At 41.9% G+C, this 21,036-nt stretch overlaps 2 protein-coding genes across 5 annotated transcripts in view; one reads left to right on the top strand and one right to left on the bottom strand.

Moving 5' to 3' along the window:
- Positions 1 to 4,756: 4,756 nt before the first annotated feature.
- Positions 4,757 to 7,427, bottom strand: LOC135526921 (proton-coupled zinc antiporter SLC30A1-like). The gene is made up of 2 exons (XM_064955591.1): positions 6,623 to 7,427; positions 4,757 to 5,904 (listed from the first exon to the last, which is right to left on the bottom strand). The coding sequence occupies exons 1-2, from the start codon at positions 7,368 to 7,370 to the stop codon at positions 4,976 to 4,978; spliced, it is 1,677 nt and encodes a 558-aa protein (XP_064811663.1). The 5' UTR covers positions 7,371 to 7,427; the 3' UTR covers positions 4,757 to 4,975.
- A 652-nt stretch (positions 7,428 to 8,079) lies between these two features.
- The window catches only part of LOC135525593 (ribosomal protein S6 kinase alpha-5-like), a 53,593-nt gene continuing 40,636 nt past the window's right edge, over positions 8,080 to 21,036 (top strand). For all 4 annotated transcript variants that reach the window (XR_010453188.1, XM_064953310.1, XM_064953312.1 and 1 more), the window contains exon 1: positions 8,080 to 8,336. Coding sequence is in view for 3 of the 4 variants with exons in the window: in XM_064953310.1 (XP_064809382.1) it covers positions 8,267 to 8,336 (70 nt within the window). In the remaining variant the exon portion in view is untranslated. The remainder of the gene's footprint in view (positions 8,337 to 21,036) is intronic.

Here is a 21,036-nt window from a genome sequence, read left to right on the forward strand (position 1 = left end):
TAGATACACTAGATGACTGATAAGGGGGCGCAGTGTTAAAGACACCGTGCCTCCATCTTGGCACTCCCCCGTTGTAAAAATAAACAATTTGGATACTATAGAAATGCATTTCTTAATTTCTACATTCGTTTTTGCCACAGTTATTTTTTACAGACACATTCATCTATACTTTTAAATTATATTATGTGAGCTGAACATAAATATATATATAAGCATTTTCCTTTAAGTATATATTTTTAGAAATGAATAATGTTACTGTCGCCACTACAACAACAAAAATAGCTAAATACATTTAATTTTTGTCTTTGAAACATTTAATTAAAATACTGTAGAATTCCATTCGTTTTCATGGACGACTGCTTCTACCGGGGAGTGACAATATGGCCGACCGGTGGCTTCAATCCAGGGTTTATATACTTCAACGCCGACAACCGAAAGACATGCGGGAACACATGACAGAAGTGTGAAGGGGGGGGAAATCAACAGCGAGAAATCAATATTTATAGCGTGTTTCTATACGCAGTAACAAAGTTTATGGGGAAAATGTATGGCGTTTTTTTTAGATAGTCCTCATCAGCTGACATCACTTTTTGTGAATTTTGAAGAATGTATGTAATGAAGAAAAACATGAAGCACATACATGCTTCCTAATTAATAATGTCATGTTAAATGGCTTCTATTATCTCATAAAACGAAACGTATAAAACCTCCTAAACCTCTGTTAACCTCAGACCTTATTTTCGGCGTTTATTCCAAAACCATATCCATTCCCCATATTTTTTTTAATAGAGACGATGAACGAACCGGAGCTAATTTATTTCCGGGTTTTTTGAACTACAAACTGTCGAGCTCTTATGATCAGTGCATAATCCAATAATTTATAAATACACTAGATGACCAATAGGGGGGCACTGTGTTGAAGCCACCGCGTCTTTGTCTTGGCACTACCTCACCATTGAAAATCATATTTTGGTAGCTATAGAAATGCATTTATTAATGTCTACATTCATTTTTCAACGAGTATACTATTAAATACACCTTAATGCATACTTTTAAATTATATTATATGAGATAAACATACAGATAAAACATGAAATAATATACAAAAACATTTGCCTTGTTCACATTGGCAGTTTGAAGTGACTCATATCCAATTTTTTGGCATATCCGGTTTGTATCTGTTATTTTTCTGGAAGTCTGAACAGCATAAAGCCACAATGAATCGGATATCTCAAGCCACATTTCAAACCACCTTACAAATCTTATCCCTGGCCATGCGACTTGTGTCTGAATGGTCAAATCTGCCCTCAAGTGTTTTTTTGGACTGTTATTTGGCATATATTGTTGCTTGCTAGCTACTCTGTTGACAGTTTGACCTGAACATAAAGTGGTAGCTAAGTAGCTTGTTAATTGTTACAAACAAATTAATACATGTGCTAGAAAGCTAAATAGCTACCTACTGTAGCTAGTTGAATGCTGTGGCTAGCCTAAAATGACTTGTTTTGAAAGTTGGATTATCTTATCCTTTGAGGCTTTAAATGTGTTCTTACACTACGATTTTGAACATTCACAGCAACTGGGAAAGGACCATGATATGCATTGTTGTCATATAGCTGCTACATAACTCCTTAGTGATGGAAAGTACAAGCACAACCACTATGCCGACCACCACTGCGCACACACCTGTTGTTACTATGACAACTAGCATAGCCGTTTCAGCAAATGACTGCTGTCTGAACACACACAAATCTGATTTGGTCAATTTTACCTTACTTTTTGGACAGTCAGTATTCCCCCCCCCCCCCAAAAAAAAAAATGTAAAGCAAAACTGATTTGAGCCTTACATAGCAATACATAGTATCAGCAATCAAAGGTTAAAATGTACATCACTGGACAAAAATAAATTCTGCTGAGGCCCTAGCAGACAGGCGAGACGTAAAATTATTTATATTGTCAGAAAAATGTGTATCATTTTGACACTTGTAGTTGATATGTGCAACAAATCATGAACGGTTATGAAAAATGTAACATTCATCATTTCACATCATTTCAATAATTTTGGTGAGAATGATAAGAGGGTGCCCTTACTAATCACACTGCAGTTTTTGAACACAGTGTGGCACTCTGTCTCTCTCTCTGCCTCTCTCTCCCTCTTTTTCACTCTCTCTCTCTCTCTCTATCTCTCAAGGGGCATGTTGGACCTATGCTTAAAATAATAGGTATTTTCTAATAGAATGCTGTGAAAGACACGAGGACTCAGTGTTGTCTTTATACTCAGTGGGCAACTATGGTGATTATGTCAAGTTGTGATCCTTGAACATAGACACACATTCCTACCTGTTGTATGTGTCGAACTGCTTTGCTTTATCTTGGCCAGGTCGCAGTTGCAAATGAGAACTTGTTCTCAACTAGCCTACCTGGTTAAACAAAGGTGAAATAAATCAAAGAAATAAATACTCACAGATAGAAACAGGTACAATTTGTACAGAACAGAGTTTAATATTTTCAAACTGTTGCTTAGCAAGTGTCAAAGTGATAACAGTTTAAGAAAATAAGGAGGTATCTAGTCCTTGCCTCTTGGGTTATGCGTGTGTGTGTGAGTATGTGTGTGCATGCGTGCGTGTGTGTGTCAGACCCTGAGATCAGTGTACAGTAGTATCTGAATCCTTACAGCTGAGACTGGTCTCTGTTTGTGTGTATTGTTGTGAATTCAGTGACCTAATTGCTTGCACAATTCTAAGCGTTGCACTCTCAAGTTGCCTGCAAAGCCTACAGACACAACGGTGACTTACAATTCAATGACAAAATCAGCTAAAGAGCTCATGAAGCCATGTGTCACGCCCTGGTCGAAGTATATTGTGTTTGTCTTTATTTATTTGGTCAGGCCAGGGTGTGACATGGGTTTATTGTGGTGTGTTTTGTCTTGGGGTTTTGTTAGGTATTGGGTGTTTGGCTTAGTGGAGGTATCTAGCATAGTCTATGGCTGTCTGGAGTGGTTCTCAATCAGAGGCAGGTGTTTATCGTTGTCTCTGATTGGGAACCATATTTAGGCAGCCATATTCTCTGAGTATTTCGTGGGTGATTGTTCCTGTCTCTGTGTTCACCAGAGAGGCTGTATAGTTTTTCACGGTTTTTGTTCTTTCATGTCTAGTTAATTAATTAAAGAACATGAATAACCACCACGCTGCATTTTGGTCTGCTTCTCTTCCACCAGACGAACTTCGTTACACCATGGCAGATGTCACAACTCTCCTGTGACGATCTGAATAATCCTTCCAAGTTGAATCCACCAGAGGGGGAATGTCATGACTCTCCTGTGATGATCTGAAGGATCAGGTCACAGTGGGTCCTCTCTACAGCGTGTTCTCTCTCGTAGAGGTGGAGAGCCAGAAGTTGGCTGTTTTATGGTGGTCATATAATACACTGCCCCTATGCTCTGTAGTGTTTGAGATTGGAATGTAAACTGTGGAACACAGAGAGACACTTGGACATCAAAAGTTTGAATAATGAAACAATATTTCTATTGTTAAGAATTTGGGAGTGGTCCGTGGACACTTAAAGGACAGTCATGAAGAGTGTTTCATTTGGTGATCTCATGAAAGACAGGAAACACACACAACTATCTCTCAAAGTGTACATTTCTCAGCAGTCAGGTTTACATCAAAATATTGTGAAACGTATGTGATTAAACATTTGTGAAAATATGTAATGTGATGTTAACCTTCTAAATGAGAGTATGGATTGTCCTATAAAATTGAGCCCAGACATCACATTAGGCTATTATGAACTGCCCCTTCTTCCACAGAGTATTAAACCCACTTCCTACAAAATGTACATTAGACCAGAAAATATGGAGCTGACGCTACATGTTGAAATGGTTAATAACTAAAACTCTATAGGCCACAGAGACCATACTGCTGTAGTTTTGGCTACACGGCTGGAAATGGTTCAACTCTGAGACTATTGATCACTACAGAATAAGAGCAAATCCTAGATGTATAATTACTAGTCTGCAGCTGGAAATTATGTAAGTCTAGGACAAGAATACAGACAACCGCCGGAACATCTATTCTATGCGACAACCACGGGTACACCTGACGTATCCATTATGAACACAACCAGAGACTTTCTGTCAATTGACTCTCCAGCAGACAGACCGGATTCCAACAGAGAAGACAACAACATACGGGCGTAAATATATACACTGCAATTATTCTCAAATGAGCGGTGGTCCATGTGCAAAGGATTAGCATTTCAATTAATACAATTATTAACTGTGTGTAGTGAATTCATTTTGTCTTTCCCGCTCTTTCTCAGTCCCCACTCTTCCTTTGTCTACCAAGCCGTCATATCGGCTTCGTCTGCTAGGGACTTTTTCTTTGTATCATGTCGTAACCCAAATATCTACTGTTTGTTTGTTTTATGTATTTCTGTGTGATTATTTAGTTAGTTAGTAAATAAATAATTATGCTAATTTGTATATCGCTGATTCATGATTTAGGCTAGGGTTCGCGCAGATATTCAAGGGTTTGTGACGTTCAGTAATGAGAACTGATGAGGTAATAATAATACATGAATGAGAATGACTAATCGATAAGATATGAAAATATCTGAAAAGTTATATTTGGGAAATTGACACTTTGTAAACAATTTTTCCATGGTGCCCCGACTTCCTAGTTAATTAAAGTTACATGATTAGTTTAATCGCATAATTAAATTACACAGAGAATTGATTTGATAAAATAACAGTCTTCACTTTTAATGATAGTCCAGACACGACACAGAGAATGTAATACTACTTGTTCACTCAGTCTGCACCAACTGCTTCACATTAGAGACAGTAGGCAGAATATCCAGACACTAGGAATGTTGGATGAGTATCACTTATGATGCCTCCTGCTGTGGCACAAAGTATACTATATAAAGTTAAATTGAACCTCTCAACATGTTTCAAGTTCCCAATGTATAATCACATTCATTGTGACACTGAGGATTTTGCCTCTGTATAAATGGCAGCCTTGGGGCTCTGCGTGGCAGTTACAGTAGCTTGATGGTCACTGCAGAGGGTGACTGTTGTATTGAGGTTGGCGTGTTGTATTGAGTGATACTGATAAGAAACAACCTCTTCTCTAACATGTCCTCCCAGTCCTGTTCTGTCAAAGTTTCCACAGCACAGCTTCGGGGCACACTGCTTCCCACAGGACAGCTCACAGACGTAAATATTAGATTCAAAGTTAACAGTAACAAACTCTGGTTGAACTGTTGTGGCATGGATACCCTCATCATGAAAGAGGCCTTTGATTCGCATGGCCACATCCATGTAGGAAGATGGGTCTAGGCATTTGATGTGTGCCGTGGCAATGATCCTGCTCCCTGCCAGCTGCCAGATGTGTAGGTCGTGGACAGCCAACACACCATCCAGGCCCCTGAGCCTCCCCAGCAGCTGGGGCATGTCTATCTGTTTAGGAACAGTCTGCAGGAGGATGAGGACTGACTCCTTCAGGAGAGGGAAGGTGGTATAGAGTAAGAAGCCCGCCATAATGATGCAGAGTGTGGGGTCGAAGTAGAGCACCCAGCAAGGGCCAGCGAGGTGCACTGTAGCCTGGGTACTACTACCGAGCATGGTGATCAGTGTAACATTGCCATGTTGTTGGTGGTGGTCAGTGTAGTCGTGGCTGTTGTAGCATGGGTTGACACAGGTCTCTCCAGCCTGGCAAGGCTGCCACACGTAGGTGAAGGTGAGAGCGTTGACCACAACAATGACAGAGCCGAGGGCATCACCCAGCATGTGGAGGAAGACACCCTGCATGTTGAGCTCTGAAGCAGAGTCATGATGGCTCTCGTTCAAATCCTCCAGGGTGATGTCCTTCATGTGGACCACAAGGTTGTCCTTATTGGGGATTTCTGTGGAGTATTGAACATAAAATACCTGATTGGTGATAACATATGACATGGAGTACAAGGAGTAGAATGTTAACACAAATAGACTGGTACCCAGGCTAAGCATAAGAATCCTGAATGATGAATAATACAGGCCTTTATTTATTTATATATGCCTACCCTCATTTTCCCTCTAACTATTAGGCTACCTTGTGTTCATCTACAAACAGATTAGGGCAACAGATTAGACCAGCAGGTAGTTTAGCAGTTAAGAGCGATAGGCCAGTAAAAAAAGGTTGCTGGTTTGAATCCCTGAGCTGGTGAAAAATCTTTCAATGTGCCCTTGAGCAAGGTGCTTAACCCTAATTGCTCATGTAAGTTGCTCTGGATAAGAGTGTCTACTAAAAATGTAATACAAATTAATTTGCAGGATTGTGACCTCTGTTGAATTTTTAACTAACATGCTAGCAGTTACCATAGACGTCCAGTCATTGCGCTAACGCTAGTTAGCAACGTCCTTCAAACCACGCAGAGACATAAAAATGCCATCCACGAGTTCATCTGACTCTGGGCAAGTAGATGACGGGCTTCACTGTCAAAATCCTGAAGTATCACTTTAAACAGTGGTATATTCATTTCCCTTCACTAAACATTGTGTTAATTGATGATCACAAAGAACATTACTCATACAGCAACAATTATCAAACAACTACAGAAGAAAATGTAAATACAACAGACATACGGTGATCTCCTCCTGGACCTGCTCTGAGATCCCCTGTCTTCAGACTGCAATCAAACAGGATAGGCCTACTGGTTTCATCGTCAAAGGATTCTCTCCCTACTCTCTCGGATTTGTGAAGTGTGTTAATTCCATGAGAGCCACCATGCGAGTGACCGTGTCCTGCGTGTTCGTGGAACAACAAAAGACCGAGCAAGTTTACAAGAAGTCCCGCAGCTCCAACTCCAATAACCACTCGGGGACTTTCGATCTCGCGAGGCACTGTGAACCGCTCGACTGCCTCAATACTGATGGTAAAGCACATGGCAGTTAGGAATACGGCGTTGACCAGAGCACCCATCACTTCTGCTCTGATCCATCCGAAAGTATTTTGACTAGTTGCTTGAGTTTTCTCAGAGAAGTGCACAGCAATCAGGGCCACAACCAGGGCAATGACACCCGGCAGCATATGGAAAGAGTATGACAGCATTGACAGGGAAGCAGTCATACGGCTGACGACAACCTCAACAATGAAAAACGCAAAAGTAATGGACAGCATGCAGAGCAGTCGGAGACGATTTCGTTCCCAAGCCATTTTCACCGCAGCAATACAAGAGTCAAACAAAAATTGGTCGAGTATCTTCAAACTGTCTTGCGAGTTGTAGTGGCAAACTAGCACCTTGGACAGCAACCAAACCGGTCGCCAGGGGCAACTTGTAGAAGCAACGGCTTGTTTCCCTCGTGCTTCATTGACCAAATGGCATGCAACCATGTTAGTAACTATATGTTCTTAAATGTGATGTTTTGGTGCCTCTAGGGTAATTCAGAAACCTGGTTGAGGACCTTATTACTGATGAATGTGTGTTTTTTTATGACCATGCTTTTCTTTTTGCTCGCATTTATATTTTGATGTGTGTATTTTCTGTAATTTATGTAATTCGGGGTTTATCTGTAAAAGAGACCTTGGTGTCAAGACTCCCTGATAAAATAAAGGTTAAATAAAATACAAAATGTTACACAACTGAAGTGGATTAGTGCTGTTTGCTGAGAGCTGATGCACCAAAATAATCATCCATTACACTTTTTGTTGCAGTATTTGATGAAGTTTCAATTTGTTAGTTCGTATAAATCACAAATTACACAATCTATCATATGGGTTTAGTTATTTGTTGATTATCAACATTTATTTTAATTACACCACCACAAGGTGGTGGCAAAAGGCAACTACGAGAGATGTTTGAGATGCTGTTCTCTGTTCGTCTATATTTACAGCCGGCGTTGCTCTCGTCTCGTGAGGAGGACACTGATATTCGCTGTCAAGTATTTGACCAATAAGGGTGCAGGAAGTATGGCCTATCGGCCATGTATAGCAAAATGGGCCCAATCAGATGTTAATACTCCACATAGCAACCCCAATCACAGCTGAAGGGGGGCTTGGTCGTGAAGGTGTAGTAGTGGTTACCCCTCCCCCTCTAAGCTGTCTTGTTTTGACACATTTTTGTTTTGCTTGACAAGCTAACCCAATTTTTTTCAATCAAAGCTAGCTGGTCAACACCCCATTGAAACTAAATATAGCTAGCTACATGTGTTTCTGTAATTTCAAACTATCTAAGTAATGTTACTGATGTGCTAGCCAGCAAGTGTATCGTTGGGCACATTTGGAATACAATGCCATCTTCGATGGAAGGATCTTCTAGAGAAGGTGAACCGTTTACTGTGAAACATGAGCTGAAAAATGGTAAGTTGTCCAGCTAGCTATATTTCTAACTAGCTAACGTTAGATAATAATGTTAGATTAATTTATCTAGATACTACATTTGCTGATGGTGATTAACGTTAGCTAGCTAAATAACTGGTTAGCTAGTTAATGAAATGGCAACGGTTAGCTAATTTAGCTAGCTACACAAGCTAACGTTACTCTGCACTTGCAAATCCCAGCGGCAGTCTGTCAAATCCAAAAAGGCAGGTAAAGTATCAAGCCATGCAATTTGCTAAGCAAACTAAGTTAACTTGACCGTCACCATGCAGGCTCATGTTTCAAAACTGTGACATTTAGTTATCATTCAGTCCACAAAATGACAAGTACAAAACATCAGCTAACGTTAGAAGAAGACCGACGAGCGCTTGACAGGGGAGTGTTGGCCAATAGCTCATGTTTGCTAGCTAGCTGTATGTGTAAGCCTGTTTTCCATTCGTTGCGGTAGTTACATAACAGTAGTAGGTAATATGCCTATTCGCGTCTTGTGTTCCGCAATGGTGGTTGTTTTGTTCGGCTGTCAATATTCCATGGATGTCAGGCGAGAGAACCTTGAGTGAGACCTGTCATCTGAGTTGCATCTTCAGTTGTTGCATACACTGCCCTGTCAGTCTTTCAAGTTTCCATTATCCCACCCCATCAAGCATTTTGGAGGATGTCACGATGTAATCATTTATTGCAAGTAAAATTGAACTGTTTTCTGTTGCTACTAAGAATGTCATCTTTATTAGCTTCATGTGATGTTACTCTGATTATGCCGACCAATGCTTGACAGTGTACTTACTATTAATTGATAGTCATATCCATGATCCAACATACATATGAATACTTAATTACAGCATTTTTCAAAGCTTGCCTCTAGCTCACTTCACTAAGCGTTGAAATCGCAGCGACTGTAAAGTAAAAAACAGCCCTCTGAGGAAAGCCTGTCTGGTGAAGGGCACCGCACCACCAATGCTTCCATCCAAGTAACACACATGCACTCCAATTAAACAAGATAAATAGAGGATACGTCCCTGTGAGGTTCTCGAGGCACATCATTCTGTTTCCTCTAGATAGGAAGGTGGCCACATTGCTGCCAAATATCTATCTACGATGCTAGCTCAATCTCAGCACTATGCAGCCTCAGCATTATTGCTGAGCCGTTTCTTAGCTGAGCAGCAGTCCACACTGTGTGAGAGTGATGTGCATGGGTTTATTAAGCTAAGGCTACAAACAAGCTTCCCTCTCTCACTTCTCCCTGTCTCTATCTCTTATCTCTCCTCTCTCTCTCTTATCTTTCCTGTCTTTCTATCTCTCTCGCTTGCTCCCGCTCTCTCTCTGCCCTTAATGTGTTTGTGCACAAAGCATTAGTAGCAATCATTGTTGATCTCTCTCTCTCTCCCTCCCCCCTCCCCTTAATGTGTTTGTGCACAAAGCATTAGTAGCCAAGATTGTTGATATCTCTCTCTCTCTCTCTCTCTCTCTCTCTCTCTCTCTCTCTCGCCCCTCCCCTTAATGTGTATGTGCATAAAGCACTATCAGCCATCATTGTTGATATCTGCATGCAAAGTGTAGTGATCTATTCCAGGCTGTGTCTGAATATAATATGTCTCTGTTCTAGATTAGAGGTCAGTTTAGTTGGTACCAATGCTTTAGCCAGCTGTAAAAACACAGAAATAAGTTGTCATGCAGGAACCCAGGAGGAATAATAAATAAATCAAGTGTTTTCAAAACAGGGGTGTTGAAGAGAGAGAAATAAATTGGCTGGCTGAAAATAGTATATATATTTTTTTCGCTCACAGCTGTGTCTGTTTTCTGCTTTAGATAGGAAGGACTGCTGTAGCACGGGCTATTTAGCCTATTTTGTTACAATGTGCCCTGTCCTTGAATGTTGTTTTAATGGGTGAAGTTGCATCACACATGTTCTGTTCTCATACACCAGGTGGCTTCCCAGTTTATAACTCTGGCCTTGCCTTTAATGATCATCATCAACCTGTGGGTCATGTGTTTGTATGAGTCTTGTGTTGATCGAGGACTCAAGTCCCCACAAAATATACAGTGCCTTGCAAAAGTATTGAGACCTCTTGGATTTCTTCACTTTTTGTGTTAGAAATTGGGATTACAATTGATTTAAATGTTTTTTAAAAAAGGGGGAAAAAAAGACAATCTACACAAAAAAGGAAAAATATACACCTACTCATTCAAGGGTTTTTCTTGAATTTTACTATTTTCTACAGTTGATGTTGAGATGTGTCTGTTACTTGAACTTTGACATTTCTGAGGCTGGTAACTCTGCTGCAGAGGATAAGTTCATTAGAGGTAACTCTGGGTCTTCCATTCCTGTGGCGTTCCTCATGAGAGCTAGTTTCATCATAGCGCTTTATGGTTTTTGCGACAGCACTTGAAGAAACTTTCAAAGTTCTTGAAATGTTCCTCATTGACTGACCTTCATGTCTTAAAGTAATGATGGACTGTCGTTTCTCTTTGCTTATTTGAGCTGTTCTTGCCATAATATGGACTTGGTCTTTTACCAAATAGGGCTATCTTCTGTATACCCCCCACAACACAACTGAATGGCTCAAACACATTAAGAAGGAAAGAACTTCCACAAGTGAACTTTTAACAAGGCACACCTGTGAGCTTCAATGCCATACAACACTCCTTCCGTGGCCTCCAACTGCTCTTAAACGCTAGTAAAACCAAATGCATGCTTTTCAACCGTTCGCTGCCTGCACCCGCACGCCCGACTGGCATCACCACCCTGGATGGTTCCGACCTTGAATATGTGGACATCTATAAGTAGCTAGGTGTCTGGCTAGACTGTAAACTCTCCTTCCAGACTCATATCAAACATCTCCAATCTAAAATCAAATCAAGAGTCGGCTTTCTATTCCGCAACAAAGCCTCCTTCACTCACGCCGCCAAACTTACCCTAGTAAAACTGACTATCCTACCGATCCTCGACTTCGGCGATGTCATCTACAAAATAGCTTCCAACACTCTACTCAGCAAACTGGATGCAGTTTATCACAGTGCCATCCGTTTTGTTACTAAAGCACCTTATACCACCCACCACTGCGACCTGTATGCTCTAGTCGGCTGGCCCTCACTACATATTCGTCGCCAGACCCACTGGCTCCAGGTCATCTACAAGTCCATGCTTGGTAAAGCTCCGCCTTATCTCAGTTCACTGGTCATGATGGCAACACCCACCCATAGCACGCGCTCCAGCAGGTGTATCTCACTGATCATCCCTAAAGCCAACACCTCATTTGGCCGCCATTTGTTCCAGTTCTCTGCTGCCTGTGACTGGAACGAATTGCAAAAATCGCTGAAGTTGGAGACTTTTATCTCCCTCACCAACTTCAAACATCTGCTATCTGAGCAGCTAACAGATCGCTGCAGCTGTATATAGTCTATCGGTATATAGGCCACCCAATTTTACCTACCTCATCCCCATACTGTTTGTATTTACTTACTTTTCTGTTCTTTTGCACACCAATATCTCTACCTGTACATGACCATCTGATCATTTATCACTCCAGTGTTAATCTGCAAAATTGTAATTATTCGCCTACCTCCTCAAGCCTTTTGCACACACAATGTATATAGACTCTCTTTTTTTTGACTGTGTTATTGACTTGTTTATTGTTTACTCCATGTGTAACTCTGTGTTGATGTCCGTTCACACTGCTATGCTTTATCTTGGCCAGGTCGCAGTTGTAAATGAGAACTTGTTCTCAACTAGCCTACCTGGTTAAAAAAGGTGAAATAAAATACAAATAAAAAAGTGTAAGGAGCCTTGGCTACTTTTGTTTGCGATGATGGAAGCCTTTTTTATTGAAGTAAAACAAAAGTTAGAAAGAGTATAGGAAACAGAAGCTAGCAAGGGAAATGACCTTCGTGGGGACAAGTTTTAATATTGTATTGGACAAAGATGAGAAGAACATTGGTGCTGTCAAGTAGACTGAATACAACATTCAGGTTTGATGCAATTTTTGTGTTTTTGTTTATGTTTTCATATTTATTATCATTTGTTTTCTCATTATTATTATTGTATATCATTATTGTTATTATTGTAGGCCTATTTAAGAATCAAATCAAATTTTATTAGTCACATGCTCTGAATACAACAGGTGTAGACCTTACAGTGAAATGCTTACTTACGAGCCCCTAACCAACAATGCAGCTAAAAATTAAAAATAAAAACTAATAAGAATTTAAAATAACAAGTAAATAAATAGCAGTTGTAAAATAAAAATAGCAAGACTATATACAGGGGGGCACCAGTACAGAGTCAATGTGTGGGGGCACTGGTTAGTCAAGGTAATTGAGGTAATATGTACATGTAGGTAGAGTTATTGTGACTATGCATAGATAACAACAACAGAAGCAGCAGTGTAAAATATGGGGTTGGTTGGGAGGGGGCAATGCAAATAGTCTGGGTAGCCATTTGACTAGATGTTCAGGAGTCTTATGGCTTTGGGGTATAAGCTGTTTAAAAGCCTCTTGGACCTAGACTTGGAGCTCCGGGTACTGCCTGCCGTGTGGTAGCAGAGAGAACAGTCTATGACTAGGGTGGCTGGAGTCTTTGACAATTTTTACGGGCCTTCCTATGACACCGCCTGGTATAGAGGTCATGGATGGCAGGAAGCTTTGCTACAGTGATGTACTGGGCCGGCCATATGCACTACCCTCTGTAGTGCCTTGCGGTCAGAGGCCGAGCAGTTGCCATACCAGGCAGTGATGCAACTAGTCAGGATGCTTTCGATGGTGCAGCTGTAGAACCTTTTGAGAATCTGAGGACCCATGCCAAATCTTTTCAGTCTCCTGAGGGGGAATAGGTTTTGTCGTGCCCTCTTCATGACTGTCTTGGTGTGCTTGGACCATGTTAGTTTGTTGGTCATGTGGACACCAAGGAATTTGACGCTTTCAACCTGCTCCTCTACAGCCCCGTCGATGAGAATGGGGGCGTGCTCGGTCCTCATTTTCCTGTAGTCCACAATCATCTCCTTTGTCTTGATCATGTTGAGGGAGGGGTTGTTGTCCTGGCACCAGACGGCCAGGTCTCTGACCTCCTCCCTACAGTCTGTCTCGTCGTTGTCGGTGATCAGGCCTCCCACTGTTGTGTCATCGGCAAGCTTAATGATGGTGTTGGAGTTGTGCCTGGTCGTGCAGTCATGAGTGAACAGGGAGTACAGGAGGGGACTGAGCATGCACCCCCGAGGGGCCCCTGTGTTAAGGATCATTGTGGCGGATGTGTTGTTCCCTACCCTTACTACCTGGGGGCGTCCTGTCAGGAAGTCCAGGATCCAGTTGCAGAGGGAGGTGTTTAGTCCCAGGGTCCTTAGCTTATTGATGAGCTTTGAGGACACTATGGTGTTGAATGCTGAGCTGTAGTCAATGAATAGCATTCTCACATAGGTGTTCCTTTTGTCCAGGTGGGAAAGGGAAGTGTGGAGTGCAATAGAGATTGCATCATCTGTGGATCTGTTAGGGCGGTATGCAAATTGAAGTGGGTCTAGGGTTTCTGGGATAATGGTGTTGATGTGAGCCATGGCCAGCTTTTCAAAGCACTTATTGGCTACAGATGTGAGTGCTATGGGTCGGTAGTCATTTTGGCAGGTTACCTTAGTGTTCTTGGGCACTGGGACTATGGTGGCTGCTTAAAACATGGTGCTACAGACTCGGACAGGGAGAGGTTGAAAATGTCAGTGAAGACACTTGCCAGTTGGTCAGCGCATGCACACAGTACACGTCCTAGTAATCCGTCTGGCCCTTCGGCCTTGTGAATGTTGACCTGTTTAAAGGTCTTACTTACATTGGCTGCGGAGAGCGTGATCACACAGTCTTCCGGAACAGCTGGTGCTCTTATGCATTTTTCAGTGTTATTTTCCTCGAAGCGAGCATAAAGTAGTTTAGCTCATCTGGTAGGCTCGTGTCACTGGGCAGCTCTCGGCTGTGCTTCCCTTTGTAGTCTGTAATGGTTTGCAAGCCCTGCCACATCCGACGAGCATCAGAGCAGGTGCAGTTCGATCTTTGTCCTGTAATGACGCTTTGCCTGTTTGATGGTTCGTCGGAGGGCATAGTGGGATTTATTATAAGCTTCCGGGTTAAAGTCCTGCTCCTTGAAAGTGGCAGCTCTAGCTTTTAGCTCAGTGCGGATGTTGCCTGTAATCCATGGTTTCTGGTTGGGGTATATACGTACAGTCACTGTGGGGATGATGTCATCGATGCACTTATTAATGAAGCCAATGACTGATGTGGTGTACTCCTCAAAGCCATCGGAGGAATCCCGGAACATATTCCAGTCTGTGGTAGCAAAACATTCCTCTAGCTTAACATCTGCTTCATCTGAGCACTTTTTATTGATCGAGTCACTGGTGCTTCCTGCTTAAATTTTTGCTTGTAAGTTGCCGCATGGAGGGCGAGGGAGAGCTTTGTATGCGTCTCTGTGTGTGGGGTAAAGGTGGTCCAGTTTTTTTCCCCTCTGGTTGCACATTTAACATGATGATAGAAATTTGGTAAAATGGATTTAAGTTTCCCTGCATTAAAAGTCCCTGGCCACTAGGAGCTCCTCCTCTGGGTGAACGTTTTCCTGTTTGCTTATGGTGGAATACAGCTCATTGAGTGCGGTCTTCGTGACAGCATAAGTCTGTAGTGGTATGTAGACGGCTACAAAATATACAGATAAACTCTCTAGGTAGATGGTGTGGTCTTCAGCTTATCATGATACTCATGATACATGATACCTCAGGCGAGCAAAACTTACAGACTTCCTTAGATATTGTGCCTCAGCTGTTATTTACAAAAATAAATAGTCCGCCGCCCCTTGTCTTATCAGAAACTGCTGTTCTATCCTGCCGACACAGCGTACACCAGTTCTTTAAATATTCAAAAAGTGTTTTGTTTAATTTTGTTGAGACAATTTCATTGTCTAAATTAAGTTAGAACTTCGTATTTATCATTTGTTTATCAAATCCAATTTATTTATATAGCCCTTCGTACATCAGCTGATATCTCAGTGCTGTACAGAAACCCAGCCTAAAACCCTAAACAGCAAGCAATGCAGGTGTAGAAGCACGGTGGCTAGGAAAAACTCCCTAGAAAGGCCAAAACCTAGGAAGAAACCTAGAGAGGAACCAGGCTATGAGGGGTGGCCAGTCCTCCTCTGGCTGTGCCGGGTGGAGATTATAACAGAACATGGTCAAGATGTTCAAATTTTCATAAATGACCAGCATGGTCAAATAATAATAATCACAGTAGTTGTCGAGGGTGCAGCAAGTCAGCACCTCAGGAGTAAATGTCAGTTGGCTTTTCGTAGCCGATCATTCAGAGTATCTCTACCACTCCTGCTGTCTCTAGAGAGCTGAAAACAGCATGTTTGGGACAGGTAGCACGTCCAGTGAACAGGTCAGGATTCCATAGCCGCAGGTAGAACAGTTGAAACTGGAGCAGCAGCACGGCCAGGTGGACTGGGGACAGCAAGGAGTCATCATGTCAGGTAGTCCTGAAGCATGGTCCTAGGGCTCAGGTCATCCGAGAGAGAGAAAGAAAGAGAGAATTAGAGAGAGCATGCTTAAATTCACACAGGACAAGACAGGAGAAGTACTCCAGATAAAACAAGCTGACCCTAGCCCCCTGACACATAAACTACTGCAGCATAAATATTGAAGGCTGAGACAGGAGGGGTCAGGAGACACTGTGGCCCCATCCGATGATACCCGAACAGAGCCAAACAGGAAGGATATAACCCCGCCCACTTTGCCAAAGCACAGCCCCTACACCACAAGAGGGATATCTTCAACCACCGACTTACCATTCTGAGACAAGGCTGAGTATAACCCACAAAGATCTCCGCCACGGCACAACCCAAGGGGGGCCGCCAAACCCAGACAGGAAGATCACGTCGGTGACTCAACCCACTCAAGTGACGCACCCCTCCCAGGGACGGCATGGAAGAGCACCAGTAAGTCAGTGACTCAGCCCCTTTAATATGGTTAGAGGCAGAGAATCCCAGTAGAGAGAGGGGAACAGGCCAGGCAGAGACAGCAAGGGCGGTTCATTGCTCCAGAGCCTTTCCATTTATCTTCACACTCCTGGGCCAGACTACACTCAATCATATGACCCACTGAAGAGATCAGTCTTCAGTAAAGACTTAAAGGTTGAGTCTGCTTCTCTCACATGGGTAGGCAGACCATTCCAGAAAAATGGAGCTCTATAGGAGAAAGCCCTGCCTCCAGTTGTTTGCTTAGAAATTCTAGGGACAATTAGGAGGTCTGCGTCTTGTGACTGTAGCGTACATGTAGGTATGTACGGCAGGACCAAATCAGAGAGATAGGTAGGAGCATGCCCATGTAATACTTTGTAGGTTAGCAGTAAAACCTTGAAATCAGCCCTTGCCTTAACAGGAAGCTAGTGTAGGGAAGCTCGCACTGGAGTAATATGATCACATTTTTTGGTTCTAGTCAGGATTCTAGCAGCCGTATTTAGCACTAACTGAAGTTTATTTAGTGCTTTATCCGGGTAGCAGGAAAATAGAGCATTGCAGTAGTCTAACCTAGAAGTGACAAAAGCATGGATTAATTTTCTGCATCATTTTTGGACAGAAAGTGCAATGTTACGTAGATGGAAAAAAGCTGTCCTTGAAACAGTCTTGATATGTTCGTCAAAAGAGAGATCAGGGTCCAGAGTAACGCCGAGGTCCTTCACAGTTTTATTTGAGACGACTGTACAACCATTAAGATTCATTGTCAGATTCAACAGAAGATCTCTTTGTTTCTTGGGACCTAGAACAAGCATCTCTGTTTTGTCCGAGTTTAAAAGTAGAAAGTTTGCAGCCCATCCACTTCCTTATGTCTGAAACACAGACTTCTAGCGAGGGCAATTTTGGGGCTTCACCATGTTTCATTGAAATGTACAGCTGTGTGTCATCCGCATAGCAGTGAAAGTTAACATTATGTTTTCGAATAACATCCCCAAGAGGTAAAATATATAGTGAAAACAATAGTGGTCCTAAAACGGAACCTTGAGGAACACCGATATTTACAATTGATTTGTCAGAGGACAAACCATCCACAGAGACAAACTGATAACTTTCCGACAGATAAGATCTAAACCGGGCCAGAACTTGTCCGTGTAGATCAATTTTGGTTTCCAATCTCTCCAAAAGAATGTGGTGATCGATGGTATCAAAAGTAGCACTAAGGTCTAGAAGCACGAGGACAGATGCAGAGCCTCGGTCTGATGCCATTAAAAGGTCATTTACCACCTTTACAAGTGCAGTCTCAGTGCTATGATGGGGTCTACAACCAGACTGAAGCATTTCGTATACATTGTTTGTCTTCAGGAAGGCAGTGAGTTGATGCGCAACAGCCTTTTCTAAAAAATTTGAAAGAAATGGAAGATTTGAAATGAGGCCGATAGTTTAAAAAAAATATTTTCTGGGTCAAGGTTTGGCTTTATCAAGAGAAGCTTTATTACTGCCACTTTTAGTGAGTTTGGTACACATCCGGTGGATAGAGAGCCGTTTATTATGTTCAACATAGGAGGGCCAAGCACAGGAAGCTGCTCTTTCAGTAGTTTAGTTGGAATAGGGTCCAGTATGCAGCTTGAAGGTTTAGAGGCCATGACTATTTTCATCATTGTGTCAAGAGATATAGTACTAAAACATTTGAGTGTCTCTCTTGATTCTAGGTCCTGGTAGAGTTGTGCAGACTCAGGACAACTGAGCTTTGAAGGAATACTCAGATTTAAAGAGGAGTCTGTAATTTGCTTTCTAATAATCATGATCTTTTCCTCAAAGAAGTTCATGAATTTATTACTGCTGAAGTGAAAGCCATCCTCACTTGGGAAATGCTGCTTTTTAGTTAGCTTTGCGACAGAATAAGAAGACTTCCATTTTGGTGTGGCGCCATTTCCGTTCCAATTTTCTGGAAGCTTGCTTCAGAGCTCGGGTATTTTCTGTATACCAGGGAGCTAGTTTCTTATGAGAATTCTTTTTAGGTTTTACGGGTGCAACTGCATCTAGGGTATTCTGCAAGGTTAAATTGAGTTCCTTAGTTATGTGGTTAACTGATTTTTGTCCTCTTACGTCCTTTGGTAGGCAGAGGGAGTCTGGAAGGGCATCAAGGAATCTTTGTGTTGTCTGTGAATTTATAGCACGACTTTTGATGCTCCTTGGTTGGGGTCAGAGCAGATTATTTGTTGCATAATAAAATGGTGGTCCTATAGTCCAGGATTATGAGGAAAAACATTAAGATCCACAACATTTTTTCCATGGGACAAAACTAGGTCTAGAGTATGACTGTGACAGTGAGTAGGTCCAGAGACATGTTGGACAAAACCCACTGAGTCGATGATGGCTCCGAAAGCCTTTGAGTAGGTCTGTGGACTTTTCCATGTGAATATTAATAACCTCTTAAAGGATAGGGTGCAGCATTTCTACTTTTTGATAAAAAGCGTACAAAATTTCAACTTCCTGCTACTCATGCCAGGAATATAGTATATGCATATGATTAGTATGTGTGGATAGAAAACACTCTGCAGTTTCTGAAACTGGTTCAATCATGTCTGTGACTATAACAGAACTTATGTAGCAGGCAAAACCCCAAGGAAAAACTGTTCAGGGAAAAAAAATCCCTCTGGCAGTTCCCTGAATTGTCTTTGTCAAGGGAAATTAGATAACGCCCAGTATACAGTTCCTACAACTTCCACAGGATGTCACCAGTCTTTGGAATTAGGTTGAAGTTAATCATTGGTGAAATGAAGAAGAGAGGCTATTGGCCACACGAGACGTTAGCTTTCAGGAATGGGGTCATAATATTTTGTAGCTTAAACCGTTCAAACACGAGCTAAATTCGTATGAAGAAAAAATAATCAACATAGGTGCTAAAAAGCCATTGGAAACCACACTAAAGACAACCACAATAGTGGATTCTGTCCGGGATATGTTTGCAGGTCTTTTGTTAATGTTCAAAATTAATCAAATGTCCAGTCTACCTTAATAAACGGGCCGGCAGTTGAATGGCCCTGGTTTAGGCCTACCGGAGTTACTCCTTTAACATAACAATATAATGCTTATCTTTATAAAAAAATATTCTTATTGAAAATGTTTGTATTAGTCTCCTTCTGTATGCCCATATCTGTCGGGCAGTAGAAGCCTCTTTGATAAAGAAATGGGAACATGGTGCCGGCATATCTCTGTTTCCCTTGGTCTCTCTCGGGCTAAGCCTAAGCTTCTCTTCCTTTTTATATATATTTTTTTATTAAATGTTTTTATTGAATGTTTAAATCATACAATATACTTGCAGTGAAGCCGCTCAACAACTACATCACGTTAGTCATCTAACGGACTCCCATCCAGAGCGACACACAGAAGCTACCAGGATCAACGCCCCACTCAAGGGCACGTTGACAGATCCCCCTACAAGGATAAAAACGGGGACCTGAACCAGGGATCCATCAGCCACCGGCCCAAGCTCCCAACCACCAGCCCTCCAAGATCCCCCCCCCCCACATTTCCCATGAGCTGACCCTCAAACATCCGAGCCACCCCTCAGAAAAAAATGAATAATAGTAATAATTAAAAAATATATATTCCACCCACCCCCCAGAAACAGAAAACAACAATGCAAAAAACAACAAAGACATCAAGGACAACAAAAATCATAACAGCAAGGCCAAATTAATATGTTTGAGTGCATGTATGGCACTATTTACCTGTGTGTGTGTCCGTGTATGTGTGCATTTGAATGAGTGTGTGTGTATATGTATGTGTACTAGAGGTCGACCGATTATGATTTTTTCAACGCCGATACGATTATTGGAGGACCAAAACAGCCAATACCGATTAATCCGCCATTTTTATTTATTTATTTAATTTATTTGTAATAATGACAATTACAACAATACTGAATGAACACTTATTTTAACTTAATATAATAATACATCAATAAAAATCAATTTTGCTTCCAATAAATAATGAAACATGTTCAATTTGGTTTAAATAATGCAACAAAAAAAAAGCATTGGAGAAGTAAAAGTGCAATATGTGCCATGCTCAGAACATGAGAACATATGAAAGTTGGTGGTTCCTTTTAACATGAGACTTCAATATTCCAAGGTAAGAGGTTTTAGGTTGTAGTTAATATAGTATTTATAGGACTATATATCTCTATATCATTTGTATTTCATAAACCTTTAACTATTGGATGTTCTTATAGGCACTTTAGTATTGCCAGTGTAACAGTATAGCTTCCGTCCCTCTCCTCGCCCCTACCTGGGCTCGAACCAGGAACACATCGACAACAGCCAGACTCGAAGCTGCGTTACCCATCGCTCCACAAAAATATATCCCCATTTAGCAGACGCTTTTGTCCAAAGCGACTTACAAGTCGGCTGGGGCTGGGGCCACTACTTTTACATATGGGTGGCCCCAGCGGGAATCGAACCCACGACACTTGGCGTTGCAAGCGCCATGCTCTACCGACTGAGCCACACAGGACCCCGCCGCGCTTGCAGAGCAAGGGGAATAACTACTCCAAGTCTCAGAGTGGGTGAGGTTTGAAATGCTATTAGCGCACACCCAGCTAATTAGCTAGCCATTTCACATGGTTACACCATCCATTAAGCTGATAGACTTGAAGTCATAAACAGCGCTGTGCTTGCGAAGAGCTGCTGGAAAAATTCATGAAAGTGC

The sequence above is a fragment of the Oncorhynchus masou genome, chromosome 32 (assembly GCF_036934945.1).
Source record: "Oncorhynchus masou masou isolate Uvic2021 chromosome 32, UVic_Omas_1.1, whole genome shotgun sequence".
In the NCBI taxonomy this organism is placed as follows: domain Eukaryota; kingdom Metazoa; phylum Chordata; class Actinopteri; order Salmoniformes; family Salmonidae; genus Oncorhynchus; species Oncorhynchus masou.